Genomic DNA, 16794 nt, shown 5'->3' on the forward strand with positions numbered 1-16794 from the left:
GAAAAATGCAGGTCTAAAGCATTGGGTACAATGGGTACACAAATGTGGCCTATCTTTGACCCCAAGGCAGTGTAGAAAAATCAACTTAGTACATTTGATCTTTGACTTTGGCTTCCAATTCAATCCTTGAGGCACTAAGAATTTTCATTCTTTTGCTTTTTGATGTGCGTGGTGGGCTGACTTTGATCTTGTTACACAAAAAAAATGATAATATTTGGTTTAGAAACTTTTCTAATAAAATAAGGCATTATATATTTTTGAAATCTATGTATATGACTGAATCCATATAAATGTTAAATTATTAATTGCAGTTTGTGCAATAGGAAATAAGTTGTTTAACCATTTTGATCCAGCTTTTTTTAATGTGTCTCATCCTAATTTTTGACAGAAAATTCACTACTAGAAAATTTATAATTAGGTTAAATACTTTAGCCTTGTAGTAGAGGGTTCGAAGAGTATTTATTTAGCAACAATCACTAACTAATGAGTTAGTGAAAAAGAAAAAAAAACATTAAAATTTGGATGGCACTTCACCCATGGTTTCTGTTACAGCATTCGGCGGCTGGTGGGGCCCTGATGAGCCACCTGCGATGACCGGTTTTCAACCTCGAACTACCACGGACTGACAGGTCGTTCAGTCCGCCGCGAGTTAAAACGCCGTTTACTGTGGGTTCGGGTGACTGCCCATCGCGGGTTCGTTAGGGAGTGAGCCGCCAGCCGGTGGTTAGGTAAATTAAAATTCGTAATTTGGACCGTATAATTAGTAAATAAAAACTGGCTGATTTTTGGATATAGTTGGATATATATTTTTAAGTCGATAACTGCATTTCAAATCGTTTCAAGGCTTTATTATTGAGTTAATCAGTTAATAATCATTATAAAATTCAAAAAAGGAATGAATACCTTTATTTATTCGTGAGATAATTGGAAGAAAGTTGCCATCTATTTATTGCAATTCGCAAAGTTTTAAAAAGAGCTTCTTCTTTTTAAGGAGGCTAACATATATTCAGAAAAAAAAAGGTCACATCATCGAAAAGTCGTACAATTTGCCGGGCGGCGACTACTATACGCTTTCATAATTTCGAAAGACTCTTTGCTTCTTCCATTCTACTGCTCCCTGCGGCTGGCTATCTAGTTTCACATGGTCCCCTCCCGCCCACCACCCCCACACCCACACACCCACACACACACGTATTTATAGACCTATTTTTCAGCCAACCCACATCGCCACATTTCTTCACCCCCTCCTCCCGATCGCCTCATTAGAAGTAAGACTTCACCAGCTTTCTTGCTTCATCCCCATTGATTAAACACTAATTAGGGCCACCATTATGAGTATTTAGCTGCTAATCATCTTGCATGATTTTCTTGTGCTCTAGCCACGTAGCCCAGGCGTGCAGCTCCCATGGACTTTTCCGCATCGTTTTGGATGCTCTTGGTGGCAGCTGTATCCTGGACATTCAGCTGGGCGCCAGCTCGTGTAGAAGGCCACTACTCGGTGTGGAGACATGCCCACGCTACATTCTACGGAGGAAGTGATGCATCGGGAACAATGGGTAATTTAGTTTTTTTTTTTTTGGGTTAGTGCTTCTTGATGAAGAAGAATTGGGTATTAGTACTCTTTGCCTAAGAACATTGGGAAAGATTTAAGTGTGTTTGATGGCTCCAAGCCAGTATGGAAACACACAACTTTTGGGTACTTAGTGCTTTAATAACCCTTTAATAGGAATGATGGAAAGAAAAATAATGGAGGTAAATTGTGTTTAAGTGTTAGTTATAGCCCTCAAGACTCATTTTCAAGAGAACCCCCATATTATTAATAGGCATGTATATATATATATATATATAATCCCCCACTAAATGTAAAGAAGGGATTTATTAGAAAGTGCTCCTTGGTATTTTTTTTTACAACAGCCCCAAGGTTATGCCTATTATGAACTGAACTTACAAAAGTGGCTTATGGTAAAAAAGGGTTAATGGTGGTTTTATAACTCTTTGCTAGGAATTGATGTTAGAACAATGGGTACCCTCTTTTAATGGCTCCTTGTTCCTTTATATAACTTCTTGCAACTCTAGAGTAGTTGAAAGAAGTAGCATGCTATGAGAACAACAACATTTAGTGTTTTAGATAAATCCGTGCTATGAAGGATAAAAGGGAAGCATTAGTTAATGGATGATTAAGTTTAATTAGCGTGAGTCAACTTAATTAGGCTAATTTTAAGTGGTGGTGTGTTTTAGGGGGGGCGTGTGGCTATGGGAACCTATACAGCCAGGGCTATGGGACAAGCACAGCTGCATTGAGCACGGCGTTGTTCAACGATGGGTTGATGTGTGGGGCGTGCTTCGAGATCAAGTGCTGGGGTTCCCCGCAGTGGTGTTTGCGTGGGAACCCCTCCATAGTGGTCACGGCCACCAACTTTTGTCCGCTCAATTGGGCGCTGGCTAGCAACAATGGGGGTTGGTGCAACCCGCCCAGGCGCCACTTTGACATGGCCGAGCCGGCATTCCTCATGCTCGCCCAATACCGCGCCGGCATCGTCCCAGTCCTATACAGGAGGTAAATCCATCATCTTTTACCTTTGACAATTCCCATAGAAAAGAAGCAACACGAAATTTCCATATGCAAGAGTGAATATATATATATATATATATATATATTCAAAAATACAAACCCAACTGCTGCCGTTGGGTTCCACAATGAGGACTTGGGTTTGATGCTTAAGGGCTACATGACAGACGGCAGCACATACACAGAGTAGTAGAGCCGTTGGGTTCCACAATGAGGACCCGGGTTTGATGCTTAGGGGCTACATGACAGACGACAGCGCATACACGACACACACAAATGCATTCTCCCAAAAAGATATATATAATATGTGTTGGAGCTGGTGCTTTTTAAAAAAAACTAGTTGAGTTACACATATTATATATACTAACAAACAGTGTGATATGGGTGGCAGGGTCCCTTGTGTGAAGAAAGGGGGCATTCATTTCACCTTGAATGGCTTCAATTACTTCAATCTAGTGCTAGTGTCTAATGTTGCAGGCAGTGGGGATGTGAGCCAGATGTATGTGAAAGGGTCCAGGACCGGGTGGATCAAAATGAAGAGGAATTGGGGCCAAAATTGGCAGTGTGACACCGTGCTTGTTGGGCAGGCACTCTCTTTCCTGATCTCCATAGGCCATGGTCACACTGTCACCTCCTACAACGTTGCCCCCTCCAATTGGCAATTCGGACAAACCTTTGAGGGTAATCAAGCTAAGTATTAATTGTTAATCAAAGTGATACACCATAATCCATTGCCCTTTCATTGTCCTCGCATCACCAATGTTTTTGTAGCCTTCATTGATCTATTACGATGGAGTGATTTTAGTGTTGTAAAAGCAGCTTGCGATGTAGTTTAACGAATTTCAGCCATCCTTTCGCTAATGGTGTAGGGGGCTTAACATCTTGTATATATATTTACAAGTCAATCTCTTTGTATTTTTTTTTCAATAAAATACACCATCCAAACCTTAATCTTACATGAGTGCATATTTTATCATGGCACTTTTGTAAATAACATTTCTTACACAATTTTAGCAATGACCTTTTCTCATGATGATCATACCAAGTTTGGTTTGGGTTCACGATCTCTCGGTCGGAAGCATGTATCCCCTACCTAGTAGTTTATCACTATGAAAAAGTGAAAGAAAATTGCAACTTTTGGTTCTGGTCCCAACTTCTCCCAAGGTTATGTACTTTACCTCAGCACTCCCAATTTTGTAAAATGGCCAAGCATGATTGCCTTTTAATGGACAGCCTTGCCCTTCAAAAATGATAACAAGGAGCTTAATTCAAACATGTTTTAGCTCTAAAGTGCAAAATTTTACAGGCTTTAAGAAAATGTCAAGTTTTTTATAGCCAAAATGCATAACAATGGGCATGACAGCTATCAATAAAGCAAGCCTGTTACCAAGAATTGAATTCCCATCATCAAGTTGGTAGCTTCTACCTTTTCTATGGGGCTATGCATAATTCATTAGTACTGACAGAAATTTCCCAACCTTCTTAATTCACTCTTTTTGAACTAAAATCAAGTTTTTCGATCACATAAGCCTCATGAAATATTGCAATTCAAGCCAAAGGCCATGAACCCAACTTAAATTGTGAAGATTTAAATGACAAGTTTTTTAGATGATAAGCCTCTACACCAATTTATAATTTTTTTGTTATTAGAATTTTGAAACTTCATCAAATCTTCAAGTACCAAAATGACAATTCGACTATATGAATGCTAGACAAGTTGGGTCACCACTAATTACACTTTTAATTAGGTAGAAGAGAGACTAGGTACTTTGAAGTTGGCTACACAAAACCATCAGACTTTTAATTTTCATACCCATAGCATGGGCATATGCAAAGTTGTAAATTAAGAAGGCATCCGTTACACAATCTCATGAAAAAGAGGGAAATTGGCACCCTCTTGTCAAAAGTGGAGTTTTGTGTTGATTGGTTCTTTTTTGTTTGCCTACATTGCATGTCCAACCTCCTTTGATTGCCCAATTTTCCCTTTTGATGGACACATGGCAAGTTTTTGTATGTTTACAACACCTAAGTTTTGATTAATCCAATCACTTTAAATGTGACCTCAAGCGATGGAGCAATGCAAGGGTAAAAATAAAGTATGTCTAAGAGAAGATATGCGTGAAAAAAATCCACATGACTCTAAAATAATAAGAAAAAATGTGAGAAGCCATGGAATGCCATAAAGTGCAATGAATGTTGGTACATCATCTCATAATGAGATGACCATGGCTTGCCCGACATGGCATCAGATAAGTCCTCCCAGCATCCTCAAGGGATGGAAAAACACTTCACCAATCCTTGTACCACCTAAGGATGTGCATGAAGTGTGTATTAAGCTCATGATTTGTGAAGGAAAAACATGGTAATAGCCAAGTCAAAGATTTAAAAAGAATTTAGTGATGAATATCATGAGCTAGAGTTATGTTATTGTTAAGGAGTTTGGACACTCGCTTCACCTTAACTTGTTATGTTTGTCGTGGTGGGGATTGCCAAGTCCAATCGTTGTGAGCTTGAATTGCACTAAATCTTTTAGAGAGCTCATTTGTTGTGTTGCTTCCACGTACGTTGCCACACTATTGTGGCTCCGTCTCAGTAGTAGCATCGTCCACACTCACTTACTCACTAATCCTAGTTTATGAGAAAGCTACAAAGAGAATAGAGAAGAATTGGAAGTGAACCAAGGACTCATATCCAATAGTTTTAGCTCTTTTACATGGATTTGGCCTTAATTATCAATTTTCTCATGATACAATCTTGATTCCCTTCACCTTTTACAATACAATGATGGTATGATAAAGACGTTGCAACTGTATATCAAATCACAATTGCAATTGAAACTAAACTCCAACTATGAGTACAAGCGATTATAAGTGAAACCAAATTGTAAGTGTAATTGACAAAGACCACAACTACAACAACCAAACCACAACTACATCAACCAGATTAGAGTTAATACAAACTGCAAGTGTAATTGGAACTACAACCTGCAAAAACTGTAAAACACAATTGAGACAAATTACAAATCACCATTTAGAGCTATTAGCTTTGATTGAAGCAGAGCTACAAACACTCACTCACTCAATGTTCATAGATCAAAGAGAACACAATGGAGAGAGAGAGAGAGTGTGTAGAAGGCTAGTTCACTAGGAGAAAGAGATCAAGGTACAATGAAGTACAAAATGAACAGCAACCCTAAATTAAGGATGAGGTTGCTTATATACTAGATAACCCTAATGTGCCTATTCACACCTAGACAGCCATGGGGAAAACCCAATGGGACAAAAATGCCCAATGTGGCATAAGTGCATGACCTCATAGGTAGTACTACCCCCTATAGCACAAATGTGAGGTTTATAGAGATTGCAGATCAATCTCTAAAAGGAAGGAGGCCCAAAGCTTTGTAGAAGGTCTCAACATTTTCATGTGATAAGGCTTTAGTGAAAAAATATGCCACATTATCATGTGTATTGCAAATTATAGATTAGATTGATCTCTCATGCATAGAGTCTCTCTCTAACACAGTGATAATGAACTTCAATGTGCTTGGTCCCATCATGAAAGACATGATTCTTTATAAGTGCCATTGTGCTCTAACTGTCAGTGAGAATAGGAGTAGGGGTGTGTGAAGGGACATAAAGATCCTCCATCAATCTTCTCAACCAGACACATTCAACTGTCACAGTGAATGCTGCTTTGTATTCAGTTTCATAGGACAATGCTGCTCTGTATTCAGTTTCATAGGACAATGTTGCCACAGTTGATTATTTCTTGCTTAGCCAAGATATACACTAATTGTTGCTAAGAATGAAACAGTTTCTAAATGTGGACTATCATGTATCATAATCACCTACCCACTTAAAATCACTAAAGGCATGTAGTTCTAAATCACCCCCTTAGCATAGAATAATCCAAGGTCTTGAGTGCCTTGCAAGTATCAAAAGATACATTTAACTGCCTAACAATCCTTAGTGCTTGGCAAATGTATAAACTTTGAAAGTTGTGACACCTCATACTAGATGTTTGGCCGTAAGTTGCACAAATAGATTAGGCATCCAATAGCTTGATCATAAGTGATTATGTCGAATGGTTTAACGATATCTTACAAACTAAGTTTCACACCAGGTTCCATTAGTGTACAAATTGGTTTGCAACTTTCCACGTTGAACCTCTTGAGTAGTGCCTTGATGTACTTGGACTGCTTAATGAGTATACCATCATCTAGCTGTATCAATTGCATACCCAAATAGTTGTGCAAATTGGTTTGCAACTTTCCATGTTGAACCTCTTGAGTAGTGCCTTGAAGTACTTGAACTGCTTAATGACTATACCATCATCTTGATGTAAAAACTACATACCCAAATAGTTGTGCAAAAGACCAAGATATGACATCTCAAAATTTTGTTACCATATTATAGTAGTGATGTGTGTGAACACACTTAGGACCGCCGGGGCACTTTTTCCCTCACTAGGAGGTTTTTTCCCCCGTGCATTGTATATACGCCCATAATCTTCTAGGGCTTGTTATCTTTCATTTTTGGCACTCATAATACACTACTGTGTTGTGCTCAAGCTTCCTCATCTTCTTGAAGTTGTGTGTGCATTCCTGCAACCCTAATTCCAACAATTGGTATCAGAGCAGGCTTCCTCCTCCCGGGCAGCATCACCGGCACCTGCCGCTTCATCTCCTCCGATTGCGACGAGGTTTCACGAGCGTCTGCAGGTTAGTATATGCCGTGGGAAAGCCCGTAAGGCTTGGTCGTTTCAGAATTTTGATCTGAAGTCATTTCGCCCTCCGTTTTTGCATTCCAAGTACTGCGCAGGCAAAATCGTCCTACTGTGCAGATTTTCTGTCAAGATTAAAATCTGCAGGACAGGTGCCCATTCGTCTGTTTTGGGCTGTGCTACATAGCACAGGTCGATTTTATACAGGTTTACCTCTTACAGACAGCATTTACATCTAGTAGTACAGTCATTGGCCATGGCTCCGCATGTTGGCTGCTGAGGATAAGTTGGATGGCACCAACTATCCATTGTGGGCGTATATGATGCGACATGTATTGGTAGCAAAGGGGTTATGGAACATTGTGCAGGGTATTGATGCACGTCCTATTGTGGCTGGGAATGCTGCAAACACATCAGAAACAGGTACTGTAGATGATGGTGCAGGCACAAGTGCTGTAGCAGCTGTTCGAGAACCACCACTTTCAGCAGAGCAGATTCGTTGGGATGGTAGAGATGCGCAGGCTCATGCCTTGATTGCGCTGTCTGTCAAACGTACCATTATCCCACATATTCGCTCCTGCAGGACTTCTAAGGATGCTTGGGATGTACTTGCCACATTGTATCAGGCAAGAAATGAGGCTCGTGTTGCTTACCTCCGAAAACAGTTGGAGAGTGAGCATATGAACGAAGGTGATTCTATGGATAGCTTTTTGACAAAGATCAAGGATTTCAAAGAGCAGCTCATTTCTGCAGATGAAATCCTGTCAGACAGTTCACTTGTGCAGACTGTTTTGAATGGTCTACCAGATTCTTATCAGGGTTTTGCTTCCACTCTTCGCTTGATGATGAAAGGCAATCCCAATGCCTTATCATTTGAGGAGTTAGTTTCTGTTTTGCTGCAAGCAGACCAGTCAAGGCAAAACAGGAATATTATGCGTGTCGCAGATCAAGCTTTCGTTGCTAGTCAGAGAAGCGGGAAAGGTAAAGCTGGCTTTTCTTCTAGTAAGCAGAAATCTGCAAATGCTGCGCAACCAAAGAAGGAAGACAAAGATGAGAAGAAGGGTGACAAACAGAAGACATTTTGCAAGTACTGTAAGGGAAATGATCATGTCATCAAAGCGTGTCCTAAGCTGGCTGCGAAAGAGGCTAAGAAGAAAGAGGCTGGTATGGCTGTGGCAGATGCCTCTCCTTCTAACAATGAATCTGCTAATGTTGTGCTAGATACAGAATGGGCATTCAATGCGCAGTGCAGTTATGACCCATCTTTGCATGACACATGTATGTCTGCAGTAGATTCAGATGTATGGTACTTTGACAGTGGTGCCACTAAGCATATCACCTCGCAGCGCAGTTTATTCACTTTCCTTGAGTCTGCTCCCACAGGGAATACTGTCACTTGTGCCAATAACTCCTCTTATCCCGTTGAAGGAGTTGGACAGATTGTGCTGAATGTTGCAAATGGCAACACCTTTACACTTTTTGATGCATTGTATGTGCCAGGGATCAAAAAGAATCTGCTGTCAGTTTCCGCATTTGCCAAAACAGGTTTGGTTGTAAAATTTGTGGATGACAGATGTACTGTTCATGATCTCTCTTGTGGTGACATCATTGTAGCGTCTGGTTCACTATGTCGAGGGCTGTATAAGCTCAATGTGGATGGCAAATGTGTAGAGGATTCAGCATGTGCTATTATGGATACGCAGGCTATTTCAGATGCAAAACTGTGGCATGCACGTTTTGGTCATCTGAATTTTGCAAGTTTGCTGCGCCTGCAGAAATCTGAAATGGTGTCTTCTTTGCCTAAGCTTGAGGCACCTGTCAAGCATGTTTGTGAGGGCTGCATATTGGGTAAAATGCAGCGTGCTTCCTTTCCCAAAGATGGATCAGTGAGAGCTGAACGCAGATTGCAGCTTGTTCACAGTGATGTTTGTGGTCCCATGCAAACTCCATCATTTGGAAACTACCTTTACTTCGTGACTTTCATTGATGATTTTACCAGGCATGCATGGGTATATCCTTTGAAGGCAAAGTCCGAAGTGTTTTTGTGCTTCAAACAGTTTTTGGTTATGGCTGAAAATGTGTCAGAAAGTAAGATGGGCACCCTCCGTTCAGATCGAGGGGGGGAGTATATGTCTTCAGAATTTAATGCATTTCTGGCTGAGCGTGGGATAAAACACCAATGTACAGTGCCGTATACACCACAGCAAAATGGTGTGGCTGAGAGAAAAAACAGGTCTCTCATGGAAATGGCAAGATGTATGGTTAAGAGTCAAAGTCTACCACATGGTTTTTGGCTTGAGGCTGTCATGTGTGCCACTTATGTACTAAACAGGTGTCCCACCAAAGCATTACAGGTTGTCACTCCATATGAGGCTTGGCATAGCCGCAAGCCATCTGTTGGCCATTTACGTGTTTTTGGTTGCCTGGCATATGCATTAGTGCCTGTGCAACATCGCAGAAAATTGGATGACAAAGCTGTCAAATGTATTTTTGTTGGATATAGTGCTGAGAGCAAAGGCTATCGTTTGTATCATCCACAGACAAAGCGCATTTTGGTTAGCCGTGATGTTGTATTTGTGGAAGATGCAGTTCAGCCCTTGGTTTCATGTACTAAGGAGACAGATATCAGCTCACGTGATGTCTATGATACATTGTTGCCTCTTTTCAGTGGTGCACAGTCAAGTGCAATACCTCATGAGGCAGTTTTTCAGCCTATGCAGGTTTTAAATGATGGCACAGATCAGCCTATATCTGATGCAGATGTGCATGATGCACTTGAGGATGAGAGACAAGAGATTGAGGGCTCTAGGAATATGCCTAGATGGCTGGTGCAGACTTTGCGTGACAGCAAGTTGGATGCCCCTTTGTCTAGTCGCACTCGTTCTGGCTCTCATGGTGCCTCTTATGCGTCAGATTGTTATGCATTGGCTGTTTCTAGTATGTGCGATGAAAGTGAGCCTGTTTCATTTGATGAGGCACAAAGTTCAGAAAATTGGATGGCTGCTATGCAAGCAGAATACGATGCTATTATGAAGAATGGTACATGGTCTTTATGTGACTTGCCCCCTGGCAAGAAGGCCATTGGCACTAAGTGGGTTTACAAATTGAAGCGTAAGCCTGATGGCACAGTGGATCGCCATAAGGCTAGGCTTGTTGCAAAAGGTTATGCTCAAGAGAAGGGCATTGATTTTGATGAGACTTTTGCTCCCACATGTCGTATGACCACTGTTCGTAGCATCTGTGCATTAGCAGCTCATAATGGTTGGAATGTACATCAGCTGGACATAAAGACTGCGTTCTTAAATGGAGATTTGCATGAGGAGGTGTATGTATCGCAGCCTCGTGGTTTTGTTCAAAGAGGGCAGGAAAACAAAGTGTGCAGGTTAAAAAGGGCTTTATATGGTTTAAAGCAAGCTCCACGAGCTTGGTATGAAAAAATACATACATATTTGACTGCACATGGGTTTCAGAATAGTCCAACAGAAAGCACTTTGTATGTTAAACGTGTGGATGGTGTACATCTAATCATTGCTCTCTATGTCGATGACATGCTGCTCACAGGACCAAATGAGAGTCATATTGCTGATTTTAAGGCTGATTTGAATGCCTCTTTTGAGATGTCAGATTTGGGGCATTTGCATCATTATTTGGGGATACAATTTAAGCAGTGTGATGGAGGTATTGCTTTGTGTCAGACAAAGTATATTGAAACATTGTTGCGGAGATTTGGCCTTGAAGACTGCAAGCCTATTGCTACTCCAATGGAGACAGGTTTGAAGTTGAGTCTTCATGATGCTGGAGATCACTTTGATGTCACACTCTATCAGACAGCTGTTGGTTGCCTCATTTATGTATGCATTACGAGGCCAGACATTCAGTTTGCAGTCTCACAGGTGAGCAGATTTATGCATAGCCCAGGCATTAAGCATTGGCAGGCAGTGAAGCGTATCTTTCGCTATTTGAGTGGTACTCGGCATCTTGGGTTGTTTTATCCCAAGGGGGGATCATTGCCGCCAGATTTACATGCTTTTTCAGATTCTGACTGGGCTGGTTGTTATGACACACGCGTGTCCACGAGTGGTTTTTGCTTCATGCTTGGAAGCTCATGCATATCATGGTTGAGCAAGAAGCAGCCTACTGTGGCCACTTCTAGTTGTGAAGCTGAGTATAGGGCAGCTTTCACAGCTACGGTTGAGTGTGTGTGGCTCAGACGCCTTATGGCTGATTTGGGTGTTGGGCAGCCATCTGCCACCACCATCTTCACTGACAGTCAGAGCGCATTGGCAGTTGCGCGGAACCCAGTGTTCCATGCTCGTACGAAGCACATTGAGGTGCACTACCATTATGTCAGGGAGAGACTCTCTGCAGGAGAGATCAATTTGGCTTATGTGCCAACACAGGATAACCTTGCAGACCTTTTCACAAAGGCTCTGCCTCGTGAGAAGTTCGAAGCTTTTCGCAAAGCTTTGGGCTTACTCCCTTTTGTGGATTCGTCCACATAGCTAGACACTTCCCTATACATGAGTGCTAGCTCTTGTTCACCGCATCACTCCAGGGGGGATTTGTTACCATATTATAGTAGTGATGTGTGTGAACACACTTAGGACCGCCGGGGCACTTTTTCCCTCACTAGGAGGTTTTTTCCCCCGTGCATTGTATATACGCCCATAATCTTCTAGGGCTTGTTATCTTTCATTTTTGGCACTCATAATATACTACTGTGTTGTGCTCAAGCTTCCTCATCTTCTTGAAGTTGTGTGTGCATTCCTGCAACCCTAATTCCAACAAATTTGAGGCAAGGTCAGCCTTGAAGGCTATAATGAAATCTAGGTGTGATTTTTTTTGCGAGCTTCTGACAAGAAATGGTGAGCTTTTATATTTCTATTTTTTTTAAAAATAATTTGAAGAGTTTCTTATTCTCTCTTCTTTCTTGTTTGTCTTCTCTCTTCTCTCTCCTTTCTTGTTTGTCTTCTCTCCTTTGTGTCCTTTCTTGTTTGTCTTCTCTCCTTTGTGTCCTTTCCTGTTTGTCTTCTCTCTCTCCTCTCTCAAATGTAATCTCTCTCCTCTCTCCTCTCTCATACCTGATCTCTCCTCTCGTACCTAGCCTCTCTCTCTCTCTCTCTCTAGGCTTGGGTGCAAGGAGGTTTTCTCTCTCCTCTATAAACTTTTTATTCCCTCTCTCTCTCTCTCTCTCTCTCTCTCTCTCTCTCTCAGACACACACACACAATACAACACACACACACATACACACAACTTTTTATTCCCTCTCTCTCTCTCCTCTATAAACTTTTTATTCCCTCTCTCTCTCTCTCTCACACACACACACACACACACATACACACAATACAACACACACACACACACATACACACAATACAACACACACATACACATAGGTCACCACTACATTACATAAATTTATGTATTGCAAAATTTCATGATTCAAACATAAAAAATAGACTTAGAAGGCATAAATATGGTAAAATTGATTATAAACTTGAGTATGAGCACTTAGAAGCCAGCACTAATACACATACACACATAAGTCATCATTATATTACAAACTTCAGACTTTTGACATCATAAATGGACTAAAAAATCCCCAGTATAATAAAAATGATTGTAAACTTGGATATCTTTTGATGAGTTTTACGGATTTCTAGTATTGAAAAAAATGTTAAAGAAGGCTTCTAAGGGTTTCCTAGACTTTTTTTTATATAATTTTTTTTTCAAGTACAAAATTTTAGACTTTTGACATTATAAATGGACTCAGAAGGCCCAAATATGGTCAAGATAACTGTAAACTTGGGTATCTTTTGATGAGTTTTATGGAGTTCAAATATTGAAAAAAAAGTGTGGGAAGCCCTCAAAAGCCAACGCACGTCATGCTGGATTCTGAGAGCTTCCCATACTTTTTTAAAAAAAATATTCAAATCCTCAAAACTCATTAAAATATACCCAAGTTTACAATCGGTTTGACCATGTTTGAGACTTTTGAGTCCATTTCTGATGTTAAAAGCCTTAAATTATACACTTGACAAAAGTTGGTAATATAATGATGCCTTATGTGTGTATGTGTGTTGTGTGAGTTTCTTTTTGAAAAAAGGTCTAAGGGATTTTCAAACCTTTTTTCTTTAATATTTGAGATCACAAACCTTATTAAAATATATTGCCTATTTGTTATGTCAAAAGTTTGAAATTATACACTAGAAATTTTTTTATAATATAATGGTGATGTGTGTATATGTGTGTGCTTTTGTGTGTGATGTCATGAGCTAGTCTTAGCGTACACTCATGTAGGGGCGGAATATTATGGACCTCCATATCTTTTTGAAGGCGTTGGGCATCTTTTTGAGCACGTTGGGTTCCGTCTCACAAGACTTTGTGTGGTGTGGGATTTGAATAATAAAAGACAGATGGAAGCCCCCACCATACAAAGCTTTATTGCAACTTATTGTAAGACAACATACACTATGGTGTGTGATTTGGAGAGAGAGAGAGAGAGATGAGAGAGATGAGAGATAGGGGAGGAGATAGAATAATCAATTATAAACTACACCATAACCTAGTGACAACATCTTGAAAAAAAAACTATAAACTCAAAATCTTGCGAGATATTCTTGGAAGCTTACAAGAAAAGCTTGCAAAAAAATTCCCCATGAAATCCTCATTGATTGGCGAGAAACTTATACTTTGCTAAATTCATTGATGATTACTAGCAAGTACGAATAGTCTTACCCTATGAAGGAAAAATCCAAGGTATTTTCTCCTTTTCAACACTTTGTTGCTATGGTTTAGAAATGAAACTAGCTTAAAAGGAAGAGTTCCAACACAATGATACCCCCATATCGCGTTGTATTGACTTCATAATGAAGTTGGGAGTCCACATAGAAAAGGAAGAAGAAGACATGGTGCAAGTCAATAAACATTGTATTGAGAAATGGACACTTACTCATCAATAGGATGTCGTCCACAAAGGGATGAGATGGTGTAGACGATGGAGAGTAGATCACGGTGACCAAAATCGACCAAGAGATGTTGCTATTTATGGCGGAGAGATTGGCACTTATTTCAATGATTTAGGGTTTAACAGAAGGGTCCCACCTTAAGTAGATGTGACATTGCATGATGCCATTAGCGTTAAGTGCATGTGGCGGGCAAAGATGACGATTGAATGCATGAGTGACATGTGTGTATCTCTTGTGTGAATGAATGTGGACAATTGCCAATGAAATCCTGCCACACGTGTAAAGATCGTTGGATAACGTACACACTCCCACATGCATTATTTATAGCGTGAGTTTCAAACACACTTGGCTTTTTTTTTTCGATGCACTGATTTTCTTGATCTTGCTTACTCCTCTCCGACGGTGCGACCGGTGTTGGCAATTATCCCTTCTCGACGCACTGATTCGTGATAGTCTCTAACCCTAAGGTGATTTTAAGGTCGGTTTAGTTCTCAAGTCTTATCGGTCATAAAATGTTCATTTTCGGATGATTATGAGCGCCATTCCTTCTTTTCCTATGCAAATCATGTATAATTGATAAATAATTTTAAGATTCATTACATCGTGTTGTACTGACTTGCATTATACAAGGTCAGTATAGTGCAAATTCAAAAAATAATGGGCGATCTTTGGTCCATACTCTCGTTTTTAGTAGAAATGACATTGAGCTTCAGTACAACGCGATGTAGGGCTTTACACAAGAACATCCACCCTAAATCATGATGTACTAATTTGCGTTATACAAGTTCAGTATAACGTGAATGTGGAACCATATGTGAGATCGTCAGCCCATACTCTCATTTTTAGAAGCACTTTTTAGTATTCTCTACATATTTTCTCAATATAGACCTAGTATATTATAATTCAGAACAACGCGATAAAAGGCTTCACTCGCTAACATCCACCCTATATAACGTTGTACTGACTTGCAAAATAAGCTCTCATTATAGCGCAAATATCGAAGCCTACTTCTGATCGACTACGTTGCATACTTTGCAACATGAAACCATACGGTCCTTGTATACAACAAAAAACTGAGTATCGTGAACTTTAGAGGCCCGTTTGTTAAATATTAGTGTAATATAGACCTTGTATAGTGCAAGTCAATACAATGCGATATAAGGCCTCTTCTCATCAGCGTTTAATGTAAATCGTGTTGTAGTGACTTGCAATATACAAGGTCTTTTCAGCTCAAATATGGAACCCTTTTCCATATCTCTGTCTCATAGTGGTGTTTGCTAAAATTTTAGCAATGCAGACTTAGTCTAGCTTGAATTTCAAACCCCCATAGTTTGTGTTGTAATGAAAAGTTGTAGTGTTACCAGCTTCTGATGCATATATGTGCAACGTAGACCGTGTATATTTCGGTTCAGCACAATGCGATATCAAGCTTCACTCGCCAACATCCACCGTGAATCGCGTTATAATGACGTTTGCACTATAACTATAGATCTCCATTATTCTCTCATTGCTGTGTAGTTAACAATCATTTTGTAAATCTTTTTCTTCTTGTAGATGTATCCTTTTGAGATCAAGGTGCATCCTTTTGAGATCAAGGATGCATCTTTTTCTTCTTGTAGATGCATCCTTTTGAGATCAAGTTCGAACCCGATACTGGGCTTGAAGAAACCCCTAATGAGAAATTGTTCTATTTCCTTTACAAAGTCAGCCTACACTATCTCCAACCTCATATTTCACATGTGTTTTCTTGCAACATCTCCATCGAGAGCATGATCTTGTTTGGACTCATATATCTCCAAGAGAAAGAGCACCAACACCAGGGGACAACTTTGAATGATGCAGTCATTTTAGATAATATTCAGTATGTACATGTAGAGGATCTTATTTCTGCCACATCCTCAAGAGATAAGGTGAGCATGGATATTTCAAAGGTGACGGGGATAAGAAGAAGACACATAAGTGCCCAGTACACAAGCGCAAATGTCGTCTTGTTGACTACCACTATAGGTTTATTTTCCATTTGCATCTGCTCCTTGAGGATGAGTAAGGTTTAACAAAAGCAGATGAGGAAAGGTGAGAGGAGCTGTTAAGAGCAAAAGATGATGAGGTTCACGAGGTTGCAGAGGAGATAGACTTGGCCATGGAGAAGGAACCATGTGAGCAGTTTGATATTGATGCCCTTAGAAGAGAATACACCCAAGTTGTTATACAGTTGCTGCTTCTGCTGAGACGAGGAGCCCGTTGTGGTAGAGGAAACAAGGCACATTCCAACCTCAGTCCTCCTTGTGTTTCCGATAGGTGACCACCAGTATGTCCTCCTAACAGATATTCAAGCTTTGTTTGACATCAGGGAGGACTACTGGCTCACCATCATTGCACAAAATCATTGAAGAAAATGATGATTTCATAGATCCAAGTGCGGATAAGTATCTTCTACTAGATTCAAATGTCAAGAACAGGGAGTACCATACTCCTATTCAGATATTATCAATGGTGTATAAGGATTCTCGTCACTATACAAATGCAACCGCTTC

General features: G+C 40.3%; 1 protein-coding gene across 2 annotated transcripts; it reads left to right on the forward strand.

Annotated features, from left to right (window-relative positions):
* Window positions 1-1232: 1232 nt before the first annotated feature.
* On the forward strand, window positions 1233-3505 carry LOC147621939 (expansin-A4-like). 2 transcript variants are annotated; one of them, XM_086823653.1, is made up of 4 exons: window positions 1233-1268; window positions 1380-1556; window positions 2239-2557; window positions 2961-3505. In XM_086823653.1, the coding sequence occupies exons 2-4, from the start codon at window positions 1406-1408 to the stop codon at window positions 3268-3270; spliced, it is 780 nt and encodes a 259-aa protein (XP_086679779.1). In that variant the 5' UTR covers window positions 1233-1268; window positions 1380-1405; the 3' UTR covers window positions 3271-3505. The 2 variants fall into 2 exon arrangements, with proteins under 2 accessions (XP_086679779.1, XP_086679780.1); XM_086823654.1 differs by lacking the exon at window positions 1233-1268 and having other exon boundaries at window positions 1275-1556.
* The last annotated feature ends 13289 nt before the right edge of the window (window positions 3506-16794 follow it).

The sequence above is a fragment of the Cibotium barometz genome, chromosome 29, assembly GCF_041138505.1.
Source record: "Cibotium barometz isolate CiBa-2024 chromosome 29, ASM4113850v1, whole genome shotgun sequence".
Lineage (NCBI taxonomy): Eukaryota > Viridiplantae > Streptophyta > Polypodiopsida > Cyatheales > Cibotiaceae > Cibotium > Cibotium barometz.

Excerpts from the sequence above, each read along its gene's own strand:
- LOC147621939 (XM_086823653.1), top strand. The coding sequence starts at position 1,406 with ATGGACTTTTCCGCATCGTTTTGGATGCTCTTGGTGGCAGCTGTATCC. Across the intron at positions 1,557-2,238 it reads TGATGCATCGGGAACAATGG|GGGGGGCGTGTGGCTATGGG; the intron begins GTAATTTAGTTT and ends GGTGTGTTTTAG. Across the intron at positions 2,558-2,960 it reads GTCCCAGTCCTATACAGGAG|GGTCCCTTGTGTGAAGAAAG; the intron begins GTAAATCCATCA and ends TATGGGTGGCAG.